Below are 25,480 nucleotides of genomic sequence, written 5' to 3'. Positions count from 1 at the left end.
TGGCGCCCATGCTCTTGCATGGCTGTCAATGCCCCGTTCCTCCTTTCTCTGTTCTGCTCCCTGAAGACTAGCAGAATATGCCACCCCAAATATGGCACTTTGGTATACTGATCATTGTGAGCTGTGGGCACGTGAAAAACAGCAAATGCAGGGACAGGCTTTCTCCGAACTCCCCTTTTCTGCTTAAAGACAGATTGTCTAAAAGGAACTCAGTTGTCATAAATTCCTTCTCCAGAAGTTTCACCAACCAGGGAGGATGTTGACTTTCGTCACAGGAGGGGAGACTAGAGAATGGACACCACACTCAGCCGACTCTGTCACAAGCTATCATACCTCCACCTGTTCTTCTAAGGACCCATTCATCTTTCCTAAAAGTCATTTACTCTCCCCTCAGAGGCCTACACCCCCTCTCCCCTTTCCCTATGAAGATGGTATTTAATCCTGAGTTCCAGGCCACCTTGGGGAGTTCTTCATTTTTCCCTGGGTCTCTCCCATGTGTACATGAGGCGTACATGTTAATCAACTTCTGTTTGTTTCTCTCTTGTTAACCTGTCTTTTATTACAGGGTCTCAGCCAAGAACCCAGAAGGGCAGAGGGAACTATTCTTCCTCCCCCGCACGTCCATCCCGTCCCCACTCCTACGCCTGTCTGCTGGTTACTGCTCTCACTACCCACCAGTTTCCACCACTCCTCTTCCTTCACTTCCCACGTGATCACGTCCTCCCGAGTCTACCCCAGAAATCTCTCTCCTACCCAACTCCACTTGCCAATTTACCTCAGGCTCATTATCAAGTAGCTGGCTATGCTCATTTATTTTTTTTTTTTTTGTTGGGATTCCTTGGTCCGTTACCTTCTACTCTGTACACTTTTGCATTTCGGTTTCACAACAACTTGCGTTCTTCTTATAATTGGAATTCTTTTTCTGAATGCAGCAGTGATTGACAAATTGATCTAAAGATTTCTTGAATTCCATAGCGTTACGTGATAAACATATAAAACCCAACATACATGTCTACAGCCTGTCAGCTGGGGTTGGGACACAACTCTTTGAAGCTGCCTAGTAATCATGACTCTCAGGGTAACAGAGCGTCTCTAAGCATGAATCACTGTTAACATATACAGCAGAGTTACACCCCTCTGGCTGCCAGTGAATGTGGCAAGTGCACTCAATTTGCCAATCAGGTTGAGCCCATTTTCTGTCTATTTCTTTAATCAGAGGTAATATAACTTGTTAATGTTAATATCTCTTAGTCTGCATATTTTATATTGGAATTCGACAATGATTTAAATTACAGTTAATGAATATGTCATCACACTGTCCGAGGTGTGTTTCTGGAATGAGACACGAACAAATGTAGCATAAGGACTAACTCCCAACACTTGTAAAATCCTGGATTTCCTCACGGACGACACAGTTAATTGAAAAAACAAACAAACACAGACAGGGAGTCCTTTTTCTTCTTGGAATTTAAAAAATGACATCACAGTTACAAAATCCTGCAAATTCTACAAATCCCACAACATCACATGTTCACCTGATAAATCTGTATTCCTTGCATACCTCTATTTAGAATTTTACATATATTTTGCTTAATAATGTAATTTCTTATCTTTGCTGATTACTTTTTAGTTTTGTTTCTTTCCATGGAGATCACTATTCAGGGAAAGTAACTTACCTGTATTTCAGTTTCTATAGGTATAAAAGTGATATGACTTACCACCATCTCCTTTTTAAAAAAATAAAAAACCACCAAACTACATGTACGGAAAAGAAAGCAAACTTCTACCTGTGGGTATTGACTGTCTTATAGCACAAGGGTACCAATGAAGGAAGTAACATTCTTCTCCATTTACCTCATTAAAAAAACTGGGAAATGTAGAAATCAGGATAAAATAAAACAAATTTCAAAATAAAACAAGGCAAAATCTCTCTTTGTTTCATACCCAAAATAGAGACAACCACTCTGAACACTGTTGCCTTTCCCTCCAATTTTGGGTGATGGGGGGCGTCTATGCAGAAGCCATCATCGTGACTGAACCTGAATAACTTAGGAACAGAAACTAGAGAAGACTGATGTGGCACAAAAAGTCATAGAAATGCCGGCCCACTTCCAACCCAAGGCAGCCAGGCCTAGCCTCCACTGCTCTGGCATCCTGGGGTCTCCTGAATTCCTTAGCTCTCCTGTGAAGAGGGGAGGGGAGAGAATGTGGACTTCTTGGTTTGGGCCAAAAGGCTCTCATCAGCCAGCATCTCCAGGCTCACTTGCTACCCCTCCTCTTTAGGACCTGACCTAGCCAGTGGCTTCCCAAATGGGGGGAACAAAGAAAACAGTAAACTGTATGTACTTACTTTTTTTTTTCTTTTGGCTGTGCCATGCGGCATGGGGGATCTTAGTTCCCCGACCAGGGATCGAACCCGTGCCCCCTGCATTGGGAGCGTGGAGTCTTAAATCACTGGACCACTAGGAAAGTCCCATGTACTTACTGTTTATTCTAAAAAGTAGACTTTCCTAATCTTTAGTATACAGATTAACCACAGCACACATATATGATTTATAAATAAATTTTCTGGTTTGAGAGGGATGTGCTCAAAATTCATTTATTGATGGAGTGAGACCAAGGGAATGCACTCCTCCTAGAGCACGCTGTGGTCCGTCTTATTTCTGGTTCCTTGTGTTGTTTCTTCTGCATGGAATCCTTTCTTCTGTCTCAGGCTGACAAATTCCTAGTCTCCCCTCAAAGACCAGCTCAAATGTCACCTCTGCGGTGGACCCTTCCCTAACCAGCCAGCCAGTGTTGATTTCCCCTCCTCCACGCCCAGCTCCACTGCAGTATTTGCCATCGTGCATTACACACTTGCTTCTGTCTTCACCCATTAGCCCCTGGGCTCTATTGGGTGGATGAATGAAGAGAGGGGAAGGGAAGGTAGAGAGAAGGCATGGCAAGACGGGAAAGGGGAAAGAGGGCTGACGTGGTGACAACTGTGGCCATTCAGAATCAGGGGTCCCTTTGCCTTACTTCTCTCTTCATCAGGCAGTAAACAGTAAAAAGCTGTGATGAAATATCCATATCTTACAGCTGGCATCTACTGCATAACTAAATAAACAGAAAGGTGGAACAGATTAACTTCCTCCCAGGGTCTTGGTAGAGAGGGAAAGACATTTACTAAATGCTTATCTGGAAGAGAAGAGAACCAGCCTAGATTGAACTTCTATCATGGGTCAGGCAAGAGATTTTCTAGAACAATCTGAGAAGTGCATATCTTGTCCATGAATCTTCACAAAACCCCTAGAAAGTGACAACAGTACACCTGTTTTGTAGCTGAGTAGAAGTTAAGAAACTCAACCATATTCAGAGCTAGAATACATAGAGATGAGATTTAAACCCTATTCTGTCTAAATCTACACCCCATGCCTCCTAATTATGTTGTTAATAAACCTTGGAAAATGTCACTTTTGTCTGAATATGGCCTACTAAGAATCAAAGGTCACAGTCACTGGAAGGATAGTGTAACATACATATATGGAATTGGCTATTCTATTATATTGGCCTCAGGTACAGTTTTTGTACACTTGGTTTCTGTCCTAGCTGACAAATTGTCCAAAATTTCTCCTTGGTCTCACTCTAAGAGACTACAGAATCTCACACTGCACTAGTCTAATAAATAGAAATAAGCTCCAAGATCCATTCTGAAATTGTGATCTAGGATATTCTACTTCTCAAACTATAATGTATTTATATTTCTACTGATATATAGGAACAAATTTGTCTTATTTTCTCAGTGAAAATGGATTATACTGTAAATTCAAAACACACACACACAAATGATACATACTTTCCTTCTGGGATTGTGTAGTTAGAACAATTTGGTTAATTCCTTTTTATATTTCTGTTCTATGATGAAAACTAACAATTCCTATTCAGGAGCATGTTACGAAGCTGGTTTGACAGGTAGCCTTCATTTGCTGAAAAGATTCAGAGATCTTTTCAGATTTCAAGCTGAAATCAGAATCAACTTCTTATCCTCCAGCTCTTCTTGTGGGTTTATTACTCTGCAAGAAGGCTACAGTGAAGGAAAGCTGTCTCCCAACGCTAAGTGTACCACTGACATGACGTATAGAGGTAATCACACATGGAGCTCAGAAAAGCTATTAATACAAGGCGCTATTTATGCTAGTTTCCTGGGGACTACACCAAACTGAAAAGGCCAGTTCTGTACTTTCTGTATTTATCAGCCTGCTCTTCCTTCATGTCGACTGATTCACTAGGTCCTTGCAGTGGCCCTGGGGAAACATCTAATGCAGAGAAAAACCTTGGGGAGGAAAGAAAATAGGAAAAGAGAAGCTTTCACCTCCAAAGAGCGAGTTACCCTTATTTAGAATGACACATAGTCACAAACAAGGCAAGATTTGAAATGCCCTGTACCATGGGGACTTGCCATAGACCCAGAGTCACAGGGACCTTGAGTTCCTCCCTGGCATAAGGTATTTACCCTTTTCATGATTTCAGAATGGGACCTGGAGCTGATTTCTGTTTATTGGACTGGCGCAGAGTAAGGAAAAAGAGCCATTTTGGGCAGTTTGTCAGCTAGGACAGGGACCAAAGCCCATACATATGGCTCTCTTGAGGCATAAATATATTTATTAGCCTCTTCTATTATTGTCTCTTGATATCCTTTGCAGGTATACGTTCATCTCAATAATGTGTGTTCTTTTAATATGCTGGCATAATCTCCAATATTGGGTGTTGGGAGAAGGAATGGGTTTGTTTAATTTCTACTGTACAGTACAAGTCACTAGCAGGTGGGCACTTAGAAAAACCATCTGTTGAGAAGAAAAGAGATTAGTCAGAAAGTTCTGTTTGCAATAGGTTTTGATCAATGGGAAGTATGTATTCCTTTCCAGAGCAGAAGGACGTAGAGACCTTGTATTAAATTTCTTTTAAAAACCATAAAAAAGTGTAACGTTAAACTCTTGATTTTGCCTGCGTCTCGTGTATAGGCTAAGGAGCTGGCAAAATCTAGCAATCATTTAACACGTTGTTGATACTGTAATAGGGAACCGAAGTCTTGGTGAAGTTATCACATGACAATACTAAGTGGCTGCAAAGGTTCCTAACATCAGCTCTCCTACTGGTAATCCCGTGGTAAACATCCCTTGTTGAATGGCACAGAGAAAAGCATCACTTTATTACTGGCCAACACACTGCTCCAGACACTCGATGCTCGTGGGCATGCTCAGAATGCTTACTGTTTCAGCCACGTGGTTTTACAAAGGAGGCTCAACTCATCACTCACGCTTACACCCACACCCTACACACACATGACTGAACTCAAAAACCCAGTTTGCTTGTTTTCACAGCACCTACTCTGTGACACAGATCTGATTCTAGGACCTGTTTCGCCTAATGCACATATTCCCGGTACTTACCTATCAGAGTAGACAGACCGTCATAATTTCAATATTCTCCTAATTATGAGAGGGTAATTCAATGGTCGACAAGTATTTGCCCAACCCCTACGGCCCCATAAGATTGCAAAAAGACCTTCTGCTGGGAACTCCCTGGCGGTTCAGTGGTTAGGACTCCACACTTCCACTGCAGGGGGCCTGGGTTCTATCTCTGGTCGGGGAACTAAGATCCTGCAAGTGGCACAGTACGGCCAAAACAAAATCAAAAACAGAAACAAAAACAAAAACCTTCTGTTGTCATTCAATTTAAATAGCACAAGAGCAGGCGCACCTGAAGATGTCACTGGCATCAGAGTAGGTGGATATATACCATGTATAGCCAGGAACACCAAGTAATACTGCTGCTTGACTAAAGCCCGAGGAAAATAATAATCCCCCAAAGAGACACTTAATGGAACAATTCCCCTCTGTATTTATCTTCACGTGCCTCAGATCTTCAACCTAATCCCAGTCCCCACTGTGATATTTGGTTTTATTGCAAAATGAGAAAAAAGACTCAGGTAGAGACAGAATGGTGAAGGAAAGTGATGGCCTGTCACCAGCTACAGCCTTCCGTTCTTAATTTTTCCATTTTCTCCTAAGGACTGACTTGAATTCCGCAATGAAAAATAGACAAAGAAGCAAAGCCCTCAATTTTCTACACTTCAGTGTAATTGTTTTTGCTGGTCTTAAGGAAACAAAAATGTAATTTGACCTTTAAAATGTGTAGCTAGAAGGTTTATGTTTCAGGAAGTATGGGAAAAAATATCTTGCGACTGCACTGATGTGAAAAGAGAAGACACTATGGCTGTGTTCTGGGGTACGTACCTGATCTGGGCATGTAAAGGAAATCTCCCCCCTCGGGTCTGCAGTGGTGCGTAGGAGGGCGGCTGGGGGAGGGGCAGAGAGGCACTCAGGTGTGTTGCAAAGGGAGGGCTCTCCATCCCCCGCTCACGAGCTACAGCAGACCATGCAGAAGGGCTGTGCAATCTTCCTCTCCCTTTCCTCTCACCCAGGCTTTCTCAGCCTTACCGATACCTTGGACCAGATCATTCTTTGTTGGGGGTGGTGGTGGAGCGGGGGATGCCGTCCTGTGCATACGAGGATAAGGAGTGGCGTCCCTGGCCTCTGCCTACTATATGCCAGTAGCACTACCTCTCCACAGCTGTGATAACCCAAAATATTTCCAGACATGCCAACTGTCTCCTGGGGGGCAAATTCAGCTGGCTGCAAACACTGCTCTAGCTCCAGACATATCACCTCCTCTGCAGGATTCTCAATCCATGGTTTTCAACCGCAGATGCACAAGAGAATCACCTGGGGTTCTTTAAAAACAAAAAAACCCTCTTTCTGGGTTCACTTATGCCCAGTGAAATCAGCATCTCTCCGGGTGGTACCGAGGCAAAGGATGACCACAGAGCTCTGAGAGTGTGTAATTACAGTGCAGACATATACACTTTGGTATGGAGAGAAGTACATATTAATTTACAGACATCATCTTTCAGTCAACGTTCAGTTACTCATAAAGAGAACAAACAAAAAACCCAAAGAGCACAGAAAAACCAGGCTTTTAGCATTGTATGGAAAGCCAGGTATTAAAAAAAAAGCAGCTAAAAGTTTAGGGAATTTTGGGGGGAGGGAGGAAACAACCAACAAAGAAAGAATCCTGCTATGTGATCAATCTGCGAAAGTGAAGAAAAATGGTCTTATTTGGACTCAAACTGAAGTAGTTCCAAGGCTGCACGCTCCAAGAATTTGATATTATTTGGGTACCCAAGGAACAGTAAAGTGGGAATATGGGACAGATTGTTGCTTGGCTTGTTCTGAAATGCAAGAGCCCCACTGGCAATTTCTTCTTCGGGAGGTCTTCTCGAGTTTATATTCCAGAAAAAGACACAATATTTAAAATGTCACAGCAATGATATCTGGTCTGTGTGTGGCGCCACCCTGCTGACCACCTGGTGGTCTGTGTGTGATTCTGCTTGGATACCAACAGGGCTTTAGTAGCAGATAAAGAGCCCTCCTCTGGAGTGGGATTTGAGGGATGCAGAAGAAGATAATACTTATCTCAAAATTGCTTTTTCTTGAACCTGCAATTCTCACTTTTAGAGTTATTCTTTTGGCTGGTGGAGAGTCTCAACAGACTGTCAACTTTGGTTAACATGCAAATCTGTCACTTTGGGATGGAATGACACATGGTCATCAAAAGGATGAGGTTACCATTACACGAAAACGAGTTTCAGTCGTTAAAAGGAAGGAAAGGAAAAGGATACAGGGAGTCTGCTACAAGGTCCTATGGCGTAGTGAGTGGGGTCACGGGGAGGAGCCCCTAGCCTGTAGGGGGCAGTAGGAGGCTCACCTGCCTTTGCTGGAAGGGAGGAAACTCCAAGATGGAGGGTAGGTCGGCAGAGAAAGGGGAGGTGGGGGAGGGCTTCGGGTCGGGAGAGCTGGGAAACTCCTGACCCACTTCCAATTTCCTGGCACTGCTTCAAGAGAAAATAAACACCGACAGGGTCCAGGAACACTTCTGGCCCCTTTTTTACAGAAGGCATGCTTTGACTGATGTCCCTTTCCTTTTTGAAAGCAAAGCAGCCTAAAAATATTATCTCCTCCAGCCCCCATTACCCCAGCACACACCCTAACCCTCTGACTTGTTACCATCTTCTGTCTTCTTTAGGAGTGCTTTTAATTAGACGTTAAATTGACAATAGCACCTAACAATTTTTACAGCTCTATTTTGGAATCCTTTCTCCCCCAGCATATGGAAAAACTATCAAGTATTACTCTCCTTCCTCAATGTTTTTTGAATTTAATGTTTTATTGCTCATTTGAAGCCGTCAACATCAACTTGGCCATGCACACACACAGATTTGTGGTGAGAAGCTAGACTAGTTTGCACACAAAGCAATTAAACCTGGCAGCTATGATTCGAAAGGATGAATATTTTCCAGTTGTGGTAGGGGCCAATCATATAGGAAAGAAACCAGCTGTTTCATGTTAGTTCCTGATGTGACTTTTCACATAGACGCTCATGTTGCAAAATTTATTTTCTGTGAAGACATACTGTGAGGGCATTGTGTCATCTTTGTTCCCCTCTTAAATCCCCAATTCTTTCTGGAAAAATGAGAAGGAGTCATCTAATGGTCATTTGGCCCTGTGTAACTGTGTCCTGGTTAAGTGCCAACTCTGATATTATAATTTAGCTACTTAATGGTTTTCTTCAGTAACATATTGAGCAAAATATTCTTCACAGCCAGATTAGGAAGGACAAGCATTTCCTTCATTTCACTCAGATATCCGCTCACTCAGTACTGAGCATATGCAAACAAGGGCTTTCTCCCAACCTCACACGATCATCATTCCCATGAATTCCAGCGGGATCTGGGGGGAATTTAGTCACGCAGGATTCACCTCCTGAAGTTGGTGCTTTGGTAGCAAAGTGAATCTGGAGAATTTTTTTACCAAGAGTGTCTATATATCTAAACTACACGCACCGCCTATTGAGTGCTTAGGTGAGAGAATGGGGTGGCCCCGAGGAAAGGGAGGAGAACCTGCAGGGGGATGTATGCCACCTCCCTGTCGCCTGTGCACCAGATGAGTCAACATCTGCCTCAGAACCAGCACTCTTTCTGGAAATTTCCAGAGGACTCCACATCCTCCAAATCTGGATATACTTTACGATGTTACCCTGAGGTTTCCATTCTATTAAATGAATAGGGCTGTATTCAAAATCCTCTCTAGTGCCTAGAGTTTGTGATTTCACCACCACTGGGAAAGCTTCATTTTTTAAGCATTTAAGCTGCCTTCTTCGATTCTGTGACCCGCTCTTTTTCAAGAGCACCACAATCCCTAAAATCCATCCTTTGCTCCTCAGAAAATTAGAGAGAGGCTTAATTCAAGTACATCACGCTGTTGCCTGGGCTGCAGACTTAATTGGAACAGAGGCAAAGTTTTTCCCTCTGGCATAAATGCATGTAAATGGTTGATAAAAAATAGTTTTATTTTTAAGTTAGCATTTATGTAATTATTTTGGGATCATTTTAATGGAGGGTTAGGTCAGAAAACAAGTGGTGGTGTTTTCTCATTTTGCAGCAATAGAATATAGCTGATCTAAATTTTTTCTTCTTCAGTTCGGAGGAAAAGTTCCATTCTGTCAAGTAGGTGACTTTTAAACAGCCGTATTGCTTGGCAGGGCTCATTCAGAAGTGATCCTTCACATCAGTTTAAAACACAAAATGAATTACAAGCAGAGACAAGATACACAACTTCCCTGGGTGCTGACCTTCCTGGCCTCACACTTCCAGCTCTTGAGGAGTAAAGCACTCAAAGAATCTGTTCTAAATCTCAAGATGTCTCGTGAGCCATGTGATGTTCATTTTACTAAGGAAATAAAATAAAATAAAAAATAAAAGTATTCAGAGCAGCTGGAGGAGAGAGGTAATTTGAGGTCATTGCTACACTTTGTCAATTAGTGTGTGAGTCACTCAGTTGGAAGGTATCATACAGGGGCCTCAGAGGAAGAGTTTATTCTAAAACGCCACACAAAAGGACAAGACAGAGTGGTCTTCTGTGAGCAGCTCACTAATGCCTCCAGACAGAGGCTGGCAAACTACGACCCCCATGAGCCAGAGATGGCCCACTGCCTCTCTGCACGATCTCTGGCTGCTTCCACGCCACCACAGCAGGCCTGAGTAGGTGCACTCAGACCTTACCCCGTAAAGCTCAAGATTTTTACTAGCTGGCCCTTTACAGGTGAAGTGGGCTGACTCCGGCTCTCGAGAACAGGCCTGGATGTTGAGTGTGCTTTTATATATTCCGGTAGCTTAAGGATAAATTGTAAAAGTCATGTAACTGTAAAATTTAAAAACCAATGATGATGATGATAATAATAACACCTTTTATTTGGATAGCATCTTTACCGTCTCCAAGTACTTTCAAACGCATTCTCGGAGTTTGCTTTGAACAATTAGTGAGGTTATAATCTGATCAAACAGAGAAGTGTTCCGCGAAGGTTGAGATGGTGTGACTGGGTGGAGGGTAAATGATTCCTCACTGAATAGCTGAAGGAGATGGCTTTCTTTCAAGTCCCTGGTGTCTTATGCACTCTTGGAATCTCACATTATATGTAGCAGATGGTTTAAAGTTCAAGAATTTTAGATTAGGTTAGCGCTCGGCGTAATCCTTAGTTTTACGCAACTCTACAATCAGCAAAAAAGCACATCAGTGTCAAGGAAAGGACTTAGAATGGGAAGAATATGCGGAAGATGTGATCAAATTCTAGAATCACAGGACGCCAATATAGGGAACGTGTTATGTGAGCCTGGGCATTGTGGACATGTGTTTTCTTTGTTCTATATTTTCTTCTTTAACACCATGTTTTCTCCTGGGAACCATGGCTCTTCAAGTCTCAGTTCATGGAGTTCATGAACTAACTAACTCTGTGGTAGGCACATGACTCCAGCCTGGCTAGTGGGAAACCTCTGTTGCTCTAGCCACAGGGACTGGTTTACTGACAGATACATGACCCAACCCAGCTAATGGGAATTAGGCCTTTTGGACTTTTTGTTGGAACTACTGGAAACGAAGCCCTCTCTCAGATCACAGGGGCTAAAGATTATGAAAGCTTGGAGCTGCCAGCGTGTCATCTTGGCTGCTACATGGAGACAGTACCTAAGAATGAAGCCAAGAATAAGAAGAACCAGGAGATTGTGGGAGACATTGCAAGAGGAAAGGAGGCAGAGACAGAAAAATTGAATCCTGATAACATATTGGGCTTAGAACCAAATTTGCCTAAAGGAATCTCTTGGAATTTTCATGTACATCAGTCAATAAATCCTCTTTTCTCATTAACTAGTGTGACTTGAATTTCTGTCACTTGATAGTGAAAGCGTCCTGATGGATACACTGGTAACATTTTTCTGCTGATAATAACTTAACCTTTTTACTAAGAGGTATTTCATTCCAGTTGTGGACATGAGCAAAAGCATAGGGCTGAAAGAAATGTCTTCCATCAAAATCCGTTGCAGAGCAGGGCAGGGCAGGACCAAAACCACACTGGTGTACCATTTCTTAATTCCAGTCTTAAAGATACCCAAGAATGGGGTTCTATCACTAAGCTTACGTAAGACGTTTCTCAGTTTTGTTAAGGGAGTTTTTCTTATTTTATGATGATATCAGGCTGGAAAGTATTTTCTTCTGAGTAGCATTCATGATGTTAACCTTCCAAAGATTTGTCAAAAATATCATTTTTGACGTTTTGTTCTTTGTTGAGGTTGTGTTCTACATCATTCATATACTTTTGGGCCAACTTCAAACTCCAATGAATTATGTCTATCGGGTTTCTCTTTATTCCAACATTTTCTCATCTTTTTTATTCCCAAGATATATGCATCTGTCTGCAGGGCTTAAGAAAATCTGCTGAAGTGTTGTTCTGTGATGTTTATGGATTAAATAAACAACATTTTCCATCTGATGTCTCTACCTATAGGAATAGCTGAAGTGCCATAAATTTATAGTTTCTAAGTCAAATTACTCACCAGTTGTGTAATTCAGCAAAGGCAGCTTTGATCTTCTTCACTGAACTATCCACTTCCTCCTTGATCATGACGCGATATCTAGTTAGAGACACAGTGCAGCGTTGCAAATCCTTCACCGATTTCTCAATATTTGGGCCTAAAATTAACGTCAAGAGAAAGCATGTTAAAGCGAGCACTTTATTTTTTTATTTTTGAGCTAAACAACAACAACAAAAGCAACTAACTCACCCCCTTCCAATAAAAAGAGAGAGATTTGTCTTTTGTTTTTCAATGGAAAAAAAAGTTCCTTTAAGAGAATGTTTATAACCCAGACTGGGTGGTTGTGTGGCCCCTGAGACAGCTGGGATCTCACCAGTGGGCTCTCTGGATGGGCCATTTGGGGCACATGTGTCTCCTCTGCCCTTTGGAAAGGGCATTATGTTCTATTGCAAACTGTAGTTTCTTAGAATCTGATATGTCTAAAGACCATTTGTGCTGCTGGCTCTCTCTATAGACACCACTCTGCGTGGTTTAAAGCCAGCAGGGCTTTTGGAAGAGGAAAATGACAGAGAGGTTGAGAGAGGTACAAATGAGCTAGAGAGAGGACAGAGCATCGCTGCCAGGTACCTGGCTCTGGCCCCATCAGTCCTGAGCCAGGCCTGTAATTATAGCAGCAGCACTTAAAGCAGCTCTGTGGGTGCCAATCTTGCCTGATTTCCTGAAACTGTCGCTAGGGTTTACAGACAGTGCAGAGCAAACAGGCAAATTGTACTTATCCCAACAAGGGCATGTTTCTTAGAAGAAAGAAATCTCTCTCAAGAAAAGTGAGAAGGTATAATCAAACCCAAGCCAAGGAAATCAGATGCAACTGAGGCTGAACGAGAAGAGTATTATTTAATCTTCTGGCAATCAGAAAGGAAGTGATTTAGCCCCTTTCATTTTTAATACCAGTTATGTGTAAAGTATATCAAAGCTCAGAAAGTGATAAAAATATAATGTGTCAAATATAAAACCCGCTTTCAGTGTATAATGTCTGCAAGTCCTAATACAGAACTGAATTTACGTGAGGAAGGTCATATCAGAAGAAGACACAGCAGCCTCTAAACTCATCTTCATTCAGTGCAAGTTCAGCACTTACAAACTCACATATTGGGGAAACATTCAGCCTTCACATTGCTAAAAGAGTTCCTGCATTAACATTTGCTTTACAGGATGTAAGGGGAGAAAGTATTTGTGGTGCAAATTTATCCATGCCTACAAAGAGAAGAACGGCCACAGAGGGGCAGAAAAAGGGGATATAATTCCGCTTAAACATTCAAGACCTTTAATTAACAATGAAGGAATCACATCTGGCTTTCAATCTACGTGGCTCACAGAAAGAAATGCAATTTCATGTGTATCTCTCTTCACTAAGCAGCATCTTTTGGAAAGTTCTGTCATTCGGGTACTCCTCTGTGTGTACAAAATATGTTGAATCATTTGTGCAAAAGAAATCACTTTACCTCTTTTCTTTGCCAACTCATCTGGCTTTATTTCAAGATGAGCTGCAGGGGCATTGGACTTAACAGGAGAAGTTTTTGCCTTAGGCTTGCTTGGGTTACAAGGCTGCTCAGCTGACCAGTGTAGGCCATCTGACCCCTCTGGTGTTCCATGTATAGGTTTGGGGTTCCCATCTAAGGATAGTTTCTGTTGCAGTGGTCTGTTGCCTTCTGTAAGAAAACACCAAATAATGACTGTGAAGTGATAAACTAAAAACACTGATGATAAAGTGATGGGGGATGCCGCGATTTTTGTTTTTGTTTACATGTTGGCAATAGTGCCTTTCACTGCAAAGTCAAGAAACTGTTTTAATAGATGCCCCAGGAGATGAAAGGATATACTGGAAAGAACCTTGTACTTGGAGTTACAAGAGCTGGGTGGGTGTTTTGGCTCCAGTAATTACTTGCAGAGTGACCCCAGGCGAGCCACTTATCTCTGAGCCTTAGTTTCCTCACCCATAACCACCCAGGAAGGTCATTAGGAGCCTTACATGAGGTGAACAGTTTGTTTTCCCCCATTCAGTAAAGGCTTAGGCGTCTTTAAGTATGATTTCATATTGAGGCTATAAAAACATAGCCCTCCCATCTCCAAGTGCTACATCAATGTCTTGTGGTATTTTATTCAGAATTAATGAAGGCAGAAGAGTGACTGGAGATAGGGCAAGAATGTAGTGACAACAGGTTCTATGATCATTTCATCTAATTTATGGAAGGATTAAATCAGGAAACATCATCACAGTAACTCAACTATATTTAAAATCTAGGGAGTCAGATTCTCTCTGGAGCTTTAACAGATGTGGCAATAAATTAAGCAGCGCATTGCTTTCGGCGTCTTTTAAAGGTAGGTTCCTATTTAGTTATTGCTGGAGTGAATTAAATGGCACCTTAGTGGCCTGAAAAGGAAATGTATCACCATTAACATCTTACTCACAACCAGAGAGAGCTTTGGGTGTGAGAAAAGGGGAAGCCGGCATGCTTTTGCAGGTCAGGTTCTTAGAGAAAGCTGGGTGTAGTGGAAAGAGTGCAGGTTTGGCACATTATGATCTTCCCGATGTCTGGATGACCCTGTAGGAATGACTGCACTTCTCTGGCCAACTGCAGCTTATATCAAAACAGAGCACAACGTCATCTCTGTGACGCCCAGCCCCCTTTCAGATAGTCACCCTGCCTCACTTCTCTCTACTCCGTGATGCCTCGTAAAAACTTAGTGCATTATACTCTAACACAGGGTTTCCATGTCTGTCCCTTCCTTGCAGAGGCTATGACGCGCTTGAAGGCAGGTGCTAAAATCATATTCGTTTTTGAAGCTCCAGTACTTGTGTCTAGCTCAATAGCTATCTGTAGAATTGTGACTGAATTAAAGTACTCTTAAAATGATTTCATAGGTAAAAAACAAGAAACAAAGAATACCTTTCCTGACACTGTCACAAACATTACAGAGACTACACTTGGAAAGTACAAAAGAATACGATCTGGTCCTCTTCAATTTGATTTTAGACATTTGCCCATTTATGATGGGTAAATTTGACTTTAGTTGAACCCATCATTTACTACCTATATATCAAAAAGGCACAGCATATGTTTTTATGGGCTGAACAAAGAGTGCCCTTTAAAATTTACTTAAAGGGAAGTTACAGCATCCAATGAAATGTTCAGCCCAGGTGGTGAACAAAGTAAATAAGTACTGAAAACATCATTTCCTCCAGTAATAAAACATTTAAATGGTAGTATACAATTTTATCTTTAGTTATACTAAAGTTTGGAACTTCCCTGTAGAGCAGTAGTTGTCAAACTTTAGTGTGCATGAGTTTTCCCCTAGTACTTACTGCAAATGCAAATTCCCCAACACCTCCTCCAGAGATTTCGTTTCAGAAGTAGATCCAGGATTCAACTTCCTAGGTATTTCTGTTGGGGTGGAGATGGGTGGTACCTAGGTACTACCACCCACCAGGAGAAACTCTACTGTGAAAGATGAAAAAGTAATTTTTTTTTTTTTGTCCGTGCCCCGTGGCATGTGGGATCTTAGTTCCCTGACCAGGCATTGAAGCTGTGCCCCCCCTGCAGTGGAAGCATGCAGTCTTAACCACTGGACCACCAGGGAAGTCTCGAAAAACTAATTTTTTGATGAATCTATAAATGTTTTGTTAAAAGTAATTAACTATAGGCTGGTTCAACCTCACTCCCTCTCTAAATCATAGCTGAGATTCAGGCTTGATGAAATATTATAAATTGAGAATCTAAAATACAGCTCATTGTACATAGTATAGTAAATTACTGTTATTCTTGAAAATAAGGGGATTTCTATTATAGCCTAGTGGAAATAATGACCTTAGAACAGAGGAAAATATTATTCTGTTGAATGCAAAAACATTTTAAATGGAAGACAAGCACGCAAATGAGCTTGGGCTCATTAACCTAGAGCTGAAAATATTTTGTTTGTGTATCAGAGAACTGATATGTGGGTTACTGGTTCATTTCATCATTCATCCAAAAACTATTTATTGAGAAATTTGAGTAGTAGTATTTTTTTAGGTCCTGAAAAGCTGTCTCATTGGTGAGGTCATTGAATGCTGGAAAGATCTGAATTCTCAAAGACTACTTGGATATATTTGCACACTGGCTGTACAGATCGGTCTCCAAATATAGTAAAACTCTAGGACTCTTTCAGATGAAAATTGGTGGAGAGTTATAGAACCATAATAGAATTAGGTTCATCTTGACCACAAATCCGGATATTTCTAGCAACAGAATAACCAGAGTTCAGAGATATTTCTAGCAACAGAAAAACCAGAGTTCTTTCCTGGATACAGTGATTTTCCTCTAACATTATGGGCTAGAAGTACCATCAGTTTTCTACCTTTCTGGAATCCACTTGTAAACTTCAATAGACTATAGTTGACTTGGAGTTGATTCATATCACCGTGCATTAAGGTAGCCACTAGCCACATGTGGCTGTTGAACACTCGAAATATGGCTTGTCTGAATCAAGTTGGCTGTAAGTGTAAATTACACACTGAAATTTGAAGACTCAGTACAAAAAAAGAAGAATTAAAAATATTCCTTTGATAATTAAAAAAAATATTGATCACATGTCAAAATGATTTTGGGAATGTTGTTAGATAAGATATATTACTCAATTTAATTCACCTGCTTCTTTTTTACTTCTTTAATGTGTCTACTAGAAAATTTAAAATTACATATATAGCTCACATTATATTTCTATTGAAAAGCACTAATATACACCAAAAGAAGCACGAGATTGTTGGTCTCTCTAGACTAAGAGAGTATTGATTTTACTGAAACCTTAAAATATCCTCTGCAATTTCTACATGAGAAAGTGGAGACAGTGATGTATTATCTTGTTCATCATTACATGCTTGGTGCCTTGTGAGTATATGATGAATACTGAATGGATGCATGAATGATTGAATCAGCATTACTTTGGTACTGTGCATGCCTGGGGCCTTTCCAATTGTAGGGAGCCTAGTTTGATATGAGTCTCTGGCTGTGTCTTTATCCTATAGTCATCAAATACTTGAACCAAAGTAGCTACATCTTGGAAAGAAAAGTTCTCTCTGGAAACACCCAATCTGCCCAGATTTCAATAAAAATTGTATACATTCTAATTTAATTCTTGTCCATGTATTTAAAAAATTGCTCCTAGAAGCTTATGTGTTTTTGAATCTATTACCTAAGCCTTCCTTTTATTAAAAATACTTATCAAATCCCAATATTTATATAACTTCTTGAGTATGGTTCTGGTTTCTGATTCAATTTAACTCAACAGACCTGTATGGAGTGCCCACTCACTATGTGCTTGCCTTGGCTAATTCACAGGAGGTAAACGGGAGGAGGTAAACGGGACATAGTCTCTCTGCCCTTAACAACTAGTATATAAAATTGAAAAAGTAATATAAGACTCCAGCATGATAAATCTGAGTTGACCTTTCCCCACTGTACTGTCTTGGCACCTTTGTTGAAAATCAATTGACTGTATATATGTATTCTATTTCTGAACTCTATTCTATTCCACTGATCTGTTTCTCCTCACCCCGATACCACACCACCTTATTTACTAATTACTATATAATGAGTCTTAATATCAGGTAATGAATGTCCTCCAACTTTGCTCTTCTTTTTCAAGACTGTTTCAAGATCTTAGGCCCTTTGCATTTCAATATGTGTATTTCTACAAAAAAAATCTGATGAGATTTTGCATTGAATCTATAAATCAATTTAGAGGTAACTGGTATCTTAACAATCTTGCATCTTTTGATCACTGAACGTGATATATCTTCCCATTTTTTTAGGTTTTCTTTAATTTGTCTCAGCATTGTTTTAAAGTTTGTAGTGTCTTGTACATCTTTAGTTAAATTTATTCCTAGGTATTTTAGATGACATGCAAAATGTCACTGCATATAACTTTTTTTAAATTTCATTTCCCAACTGCTGGTTGCTAGAATGCAGAAATACAAATTAACTTTTTTTTTTTAAACTACTATTATTTTTAAATTTTTTTTTTAATGATATTCTTGTCTGCTTACATTCTTTTTATGTATGTATGTATGTATGTATGTATGGCTGTGTTGGGTCTTCGTTTCTGTGCGAGGGCTTTCTCTAGTTGTGGCAAGCGGGGGCCACTCTTCATCGTGGTGCACGGGTCTCTCACTATCGCGGCCTCTCTCGTTGCGGAGCACAGGCTCAAGACGCGCAGGCTCAGTAGTTGTGGCTCACGGGCCGAGTTGCTCTGCGGCATGTGGGATCTTCCCAGACCAGGGCTCGAACCCGCGTCCCCTGCATTGGCAGGCAGATTCTCAACCACTGCGCCACCAGGGAAGCCCCAAATTAACTTTTTATATATTTGAACTTGACCCTAAAACACCTTGCTACTTTCCTTATTCGTTTTTTGTTTTGTTTTGTTTTGTAGCTTTCTTAAAATTTTCTACATGGGCAATAATGACATCTGTAAATGAAGTTTAATTTCTTCCTTTCCAATCTTTCCTTGCCTTATTGGGCTGGGTAGGAATCCTAGTACACTGTCAAATAATCATCCTTGCATTGTTCTTGATCTTAGGAAAACTACACTCAATATTTTATTATCAAGTATTATATTAGCTGTATAGTATATTTTTCATATGTTTATCAGTAAATTCTCTTATATTCTGGGAGTTTTTATTTTGTCAAGTGATCTGAGATGATCATGCTGTTGTTCTCTTTGATTTGTTAATGCAGTAAATTACATTGATTGGTTTTTAAATGCTAAATCAATATTGCATTCCTGGAAAAAAGTACCCTGGTCATGGTGTATTATCTTGGGTTTATATATTGCTTACTTCAGTTTGCTAATATTTTGTTGAGGATTTTGCTCTTTTACTCATGAGCAATATGGTTCCTAAATTTTTCTTGTAATGATTTTTGTCAGGTTTTGATAAGGTTATGCTGGCCTCATTAAAAGAGCTGAAAAGTGCTCCCTTCCTTCTATTTCTAAACTATTTCAGAAAATAAAAATATGTTTAAGATTGCTATTATTGGGCTTCCCTGGTGGCGCAGTGGTTGAGAATCTGCCTGCCAATGCAGGGGACACGGGTTCGAGTCCTGGTCTGGGAAGATCCCACATGCCGCGGAGCAACTAGGCCCGTGAGCCACAACTACTGAGCCTGCGCGTCTGGAGCCTGTGCTCCGCAACAAGAGAGGCCACGATAGTGAGAGGCCCGCGCACTGCGATGAAGAGTGGCCCCCACTTGCCACAACTAGAGAAAGCCCTCGCACAGAAACGAAGACCCAACACAGCCATAAATAAATAAATAAATAAAGACTAAAAAAAAAAAAAAAAAAAGATTGCTATTATTTCTTTCTTAAATGTTTTTAAGAGTTCACTGGTGAAGCAATCTGGGCCTGTAATTTTAATTACCAATTGCTTTGATAGGTTTTGGGTTATTCAAATTTTCTATTTCTTACGTACATTTTAGTAATTCATATTTTTTTAAGAAATTTGTCCATTTCACTTTTTGGCATAAAGTTGCTTATAATATCCTGTTTGTTGTTAGTCTTTAAATGAATGAGGGGTCAGTGTCAATTTCATTACCGATATTGGTAATTGGGTTATTGTATTTTCATTATGATGTAGTTCAAAATATTTTCTAGTATCTCTTGTGAATTTTTTTCTTTGACCAATGGATTATTTATTTATTTTTATTTATTTATTTTGGCCGCACAGTGTAGCTTGAGGGATCTTAGTTCCCTAACCAGGGATTGAACCTGGGCCCTCAGCAATGAAAGCGGGAGTCCTAAGCACTGGACCGCCAGGGAATTCCTGACCAATGAATTATTTAGAAGGCTGATTAACTTCTGAATTTTTGGAAATTTTCTAGATATCTTATTGCTATTAATTGTTAATTTACTTCTATTTTTGGTCAAAGAGCATACTCTAAAGATTTCAATACTTAAGTTTTGCTTTGAAACTTATTTTATGGTCCAGTGATTGGTCTATTTTGGTGAAAATGCCATGTGCTCTTGAAGTTGTTGGGTGTAGTGTACTACAAATGTCAATTAGGTCAAGTTGGTTGATAATATTGTTCAAATCTTTTACACTCTTACTGATTTTTAATATACTTGCTCTATCAGTTGCGTAGAAAATGGTGATAAAACCCATAACTATTGTGGATTTCTCCCTTTCTTTAGTTCTATCAATTGCTGCTTCATGGGTCTGGAAGCTTTGTTGTTAGGTGCATGTAAAGTTAGGGTTGTTATGTCTTACAAGGAATTGATCAATTTATTATTATGAAAAGATACTAATTATCTCTGGTAATATTCCTTGTATTGAAATCTTCTTTGGTGTTAATATAGCCTCACCAACTTTATTATGCTTACCTTTTGGATAGTATATCTTTTCCTTTCTCCTTTAACTTTTGGCCTGTCTCTCTTTCTATGTAAAGTGCATCTCTTGTAATCAGCATATAGTTGGGTCTTGCTACTTTATCCAGGCTGCCAATCTCTGCATTTTAATTCGAGTTTTTAGTCCATCTCCATTTAATGTAATTTTTGGTATTACTGGGTTATGTTTACCATTTTGAGTTGTGTCTATTCTTTATTTCTTTGATCTTTTTCCTTACTTCTTTTAGGTGAATTTGTTTTCAAGTAATAGTTAGTCTTATCTTTTTTTGTGGTACCTCTTCATTCTTTGTCTTCGGAGACTGTTCCAAGGATTACAGTATGTATCATTAATTTATTACAGTGTCCTTTGAATCAATATTATACTGCCTTTTATATAATGTAACAACCATACAATAGTATAATTCCACTTACCCACTCCTATCAATTGTATATTTATAGTCATATATTTTACCTCTATATTTGTTGTAAACCTCACAATACATTGTTACTGTTTTTGCTTTACACAGTCAATTGTTTTTTTTAAAAAAATAAGAGGAAAAAAACCTTTTCTTTTTATCCATATATTTACCATTTTCAGTAGTTTTCATTTCTTCCAGCAGATCCAAATTTCAATTTGGTATCATTTACTTTCAGCTTAAAGAATATCTTTCAGCTTGTTTTGTAGTGCAAGTCTGCTGTTGATGAATTCTTTCAGCTTTTGTTTATCTGAAATTATCTTAGCTTTATCGTCCTTTTTGAAGGATATTTTCACTAGATATACAATTCTGTATTGGCAGGTATTCCCATTACATTACAGATTTCATTCTAGAGTTTTCTGGCCCATATTGTTTCTGATGAGAAGTCAACCTTTATTCTTTTTGTTGTTTCCTGTTTGCAATGTGTCTTTTTTTCCCCTGGCTGCTTTTAAGATTTTTGTCTTCACTTTTGACTTTCAGCAGTTTGACTATGATATGCTTTGGTGTGATTTTCTATCGTTTACTCTGCTTGGATTTTGCTGAGCTTTTTGGATATGTGGGTTGTTGTTTTATGCTGAGTTTGGAAAAACTGTGGCCATTGTTTCTTCATAAGCGGCCTCCCTCCATTCTCTTCTTTCTTTCTTCTGAGATTCCTATTGCATATCTGTGAGACTGCTTGATACTGTCCCTTCAGTCACCGAGGCTCTGCTTTTTGTTGCTGTTTTGTTTTTTCTTTTAATCTTTTTCTCTGTTCTTCAGTTTGTTTATTTTTATTTTTAATTAACTAATTAATTAATCTTAGTTCCCCGACCAGGGATCGAACCCATGCCGCATGCAGTGGAAGCATGGAGTCTTAACCACTGGACCTCCAAGGAAGTCCCTGTTCTTAAGTTTGGATGATTTCTTCTGACCTGTCTTCAAGTTCACTGATCCTTTAGTCTTTACTGTCCAAATTGCTGCCAAAGGCATCTGATGACTTTCAAAAAAATTCAGTTATTGTACTTTTTAGTTCTAGGATTTCCATTTTATTCTTATTATCTCTCCTAAAATTCTCCTCTCTTCACCTTTTTTTGGTAAAATTTTAAAACATATTTATAATCCTTATCTGCTGATTCCAACATCTGGGTTGTCTATGGGTCTGCTTCTTATGACTAATCTTTTCCTTCACTATAGGTCACATTTTCTTCTTCCCATGTCTAGTAATTTTTTAAACTGGATACTGAATATTGTGGATGACACATTGAGAAACATTGGATTTTGTTATTTTCCTCTAAAGAGTTTTGTATTTTGTTCTAATAAGTCATTAAAATACCAGCATATCACTCTCTGCTCCCCCCACCCTGCCTTTTGCCTTGAAGGCAAATGTTAGGCATCTTATAAAACAAGCTGGAATGGAAGTAGGTAAGGGGATAGTAGACTGTTCCTTAAAATACCTTTATTTAATTACCCTGTTTTATATTTCTTTTCTTAAGTTTGCCCCACATCCTATCTGCTGACTCCAAATCCAGAGTTTCCCCATTTTCTGACAGGCAGTCAGCCTCCTCCCTCCCAAAGCTCTCTCCCTCTGAAAATTCTATGCCGCAGCTTCCCATACTCTGCTTCATCAGTCAATCCTCTTCCACCTTCTTTCCTTCCTCTAGAAATTGAGGCCCTCTTTTCCCTTTTCTTCATTATTGTGGATTTCTATATTTAAAAATCCTTTACTATAATTCAGTGGGGTTTATGATGAAGAAGATATAAATTCATGCCTTTCTTTTTCTTAAAAAATTCTTGATATGCTTTGCCAAATTATTTTCCAGTCACTTGGACCCACTGACATTCAGCTGTAATGCATGCAATTGTTCTCACACTTAACTCTTGCCAATACTGAGAACTATCAATTTTCCAGTTACTAAATCTCAGTATCAACTTACATATTGGACTTGTCCTTGACTTGATTTATTTTACAGAGCAAAACATGAACTGTGGTGGTTGTTTTTTGTTAACAGCACCAGAGAAAACAAATCTTCCTTTTGGGAGAAATACGTGAACTTAGATTCAAAGATTTTCATAATATATGTACAGCCATGTATGTGTTCAATTTGAAAGTTTCTGAAAACTCCTTTTTCTCTTTAGCTTCTACTTTTTAGTGAAAGCCTCATGTACTTAAAAGTAGACTGAAGGAAGTATATGCAGAATTCAAATCTAAATTTAAAGGATGTCTTAAATACAGAGTAGTTCTAAAACAATTATTTTAACCCATTGAGTTAAGATGATTTCATAGTCTCCTATACAAATGTAATTTCAGTAAATCACATCATTTGATGACAATTAACTTAGTATTGTAAAGTAGTTCTATCTAGAAAAAACCGATAAACAAAAACTAATTTTGTTGTTATAAAATAATGCCTAAAATTGCTAATATCTGTGTTACTTAAAGCATTACCATTCTCTTAAAAGTATCAATACTTAAGTGAATTCAATAGTGTTTTATGATAACCAATAATAAAGTAATTGGTAGTTCTTTAATCATTGATCTTAGTGTTCTTAAATACTCACGAAAGAAGAAATGTAAATTAAACATCTTAAAAATGTTCCATCTTTCTACTAATCAGTTTTACAAATAAAAACAATGAGATTAGTGCAATCTTTCTGGACAGCAATATATTAAGCACTTAAAAAGTATCCATATCCTTTGAGCTCAATAATTCCACTTCTAAGAAAATATGCCAAGGAAAAAATCATAATTGTTCATAAGGATTTATATACAAGAAATGTTTGCTACAGCATCATTTATAATAGCAAACAAATGGAAACAATGCACATGGACAACATTTTGGGAATAATTAAAATAAACATGGCAAATTGCAGCCATTAAGGTCATGTTTTTAAAGAACATACAATGATGAGGTAATGTTTATAATGTCATGTTAAGTAAAAAGCAGAATACAAAAGTTCACCCGCTATATAATATTTGTAAAAACAACCCCTATATATCTGTGCATTTAAAACATTCTGAAATGGAATTTAACAGTGTTTTTTTCTGGGAGGTAGAATATTTTTCCCTTAAACCTTACTGCATTTTTCATATCTCTCCAATTAATATAAATGCCTTTTAAAACCAGAAATACAAAATCCATAATTATCTTTAAAAAGCAGCACAGCAACTTAAACTTTTAAATTAACCTACACTTATCCACATATTTTATCATTAATAATTCAACACAACCATGAAAAAGGCTTGTTTGAGTTCCTATCATGTCCAGTTATTGTTCTAGAAGCCAAAAACACAACAGTGGTGAAAGACATTTGTGGTTCCCATCTTTATAGAACTTGCAGTCTCATAGGAAGACATATAAATCAAACCACCACACAAACAAATGTAGAATTACAGCTGTGTTAAGTGTTATGAAAGAAAAGTACACAGTATATGAAATCCTCAATTGGAGTATTTGACTTAGGGATATCAAGAATGAATTCTCCATGGAAGTAACAACTAAGCTCACCTGAAATTGCATGAAAAACTAATCAGATGAAGAGGGCAGGCAAGTACATTCCAGGCAGAGACAGTATTTGAGGCAGTTATCAAGTTATTGTCTCTCAACTCCAAATCCACTCTTCTTTGCCCTACTTTGTGATACTGGAGCTGGACCCTGTAAACAATTCTCTTTTGCCAACTGGCAGAATGTTAGCTTTGTCAGTAGAGGGCAACAAAGGGGCCCCGCAAGGCGATGAAGACAGAAATACACTTCCCATCTAGGTTCTGGTCCTTCATTGTTATTATTATTCACCACAGGAGCCAGCAGCCATGCAGAGGAGCTCCAGCTGCACTCTCATGCCATGTTCCCTGGCTCCCCCGCCCTGATAGTGGCTTTGCGCAGTTCCAGTCTATCTACACTCTATGGCAATGGTGGGATTCTTCTACAGAACAGCTTGGGCCAGGCCCTATGCCAAGATTTCTTGCCACCGCAAGGCGGCATGTGTGTTCGTTCCTCTGGGTAGCCACACACCTTGTTTGATGAGGTCAGTCTCAGTTTTAGACTGGGGGACTCTCCCAGCACTAGTTCCTTTATTGTCCAGCCTTCCTGGAGATAGTAACTGCTCTCTTGACACATCTAGACCCCTGAGGGTCCTTACTTACCCCTTTTAGTAGTTAGCTACCTCCTACAGTTTTAGTTAGCAATTCTTCCTATTACATTCCTCCCATCCAAATAACCAGTGTGGCTTCTGTCTCCTGACTTGAACCTGACTGCTATACACGGCCAGTACATGGGACTCAGAGGAGACCAGTACGGCTGAAGCAGAGAGCAAGGATGAACATGCTGTGCAATGAGGCTGGAATGGGACACGGGGGCCAGAATATGCTGGGCTTGCAGGAGAGGGTAAGATTTTTGGTCTTTATCTTAAGAGTTCAAACATATGTTATCTGAAAAGATTACAGGATAGAGAATGATTTAGAGGGGAACAGAGTGAATGCCAGGAGATTAATGAGTGGACACCTAGAGCAGCAGAGGCCCCCAAGAAAACCCTTTTCACATTACAATTATTGTACACCTTAATTTGCATTTTTCATCATCCTTCTATCTCTACATGACAGGCTAATTAACAGAAATTCAGAGGAACCAATAACTTTGGAACAGAGACCAAAACAG

The 25,480-nt window shown here is 39.4% G+C and overlaps 1 protein-coding gene across 6 annotated transcripts in view; it reads right to left on the bottom strand.

Annotated features, from left to right (window-relative positions):
• Window positions 1-25,480, bottom strand: part of SPATS2L (spermatogenesis associated serine rich 2 like) — a 168,149-nt gene that overhangs the window by 23,960 nt on the left and 118,709 nt on the right. For 5 of the 6 annotated variants that reach the window (XM_082467156.1, XM_082467160.1, XM_082467155.1 and 2 more), the window contains 2 exons: window positions 13,465-13,671; window positions 11,984-12,119 (listed from right to left, as the gene is read on the bottom strand). In XM_082467156.1, coding sequence (XP_082323282.1) covers window positions 11,984-12,119; window positions 13,465-13,671 — 343 coding nt within the window. The remainder of the gene's footprint in view (window positions 1-11,983; window positions 12,120-13,464; window positions 13,672-25,480) is intronic. The other variant, XM_082467159.1, reaches the window with a different exon arrangement.

This window comes from Balaenoptera physalus, assembly GCF_965194825.1.
Source record: "Balaenoptera physalus genome assembly, chromosome: 6".
Lineage (NCBI taxonomy): Eukaryota > Metazoa > Chordata > Mammalia > Artiodactyla > Balaenopteridae > Balaenoptera > Balaenoptera physalus.
The sequence above is the reverse complement of the archived record's forward strand: the minus strand, read 5'-3'. Positions and strand labels throughout refer to the sequence as shown.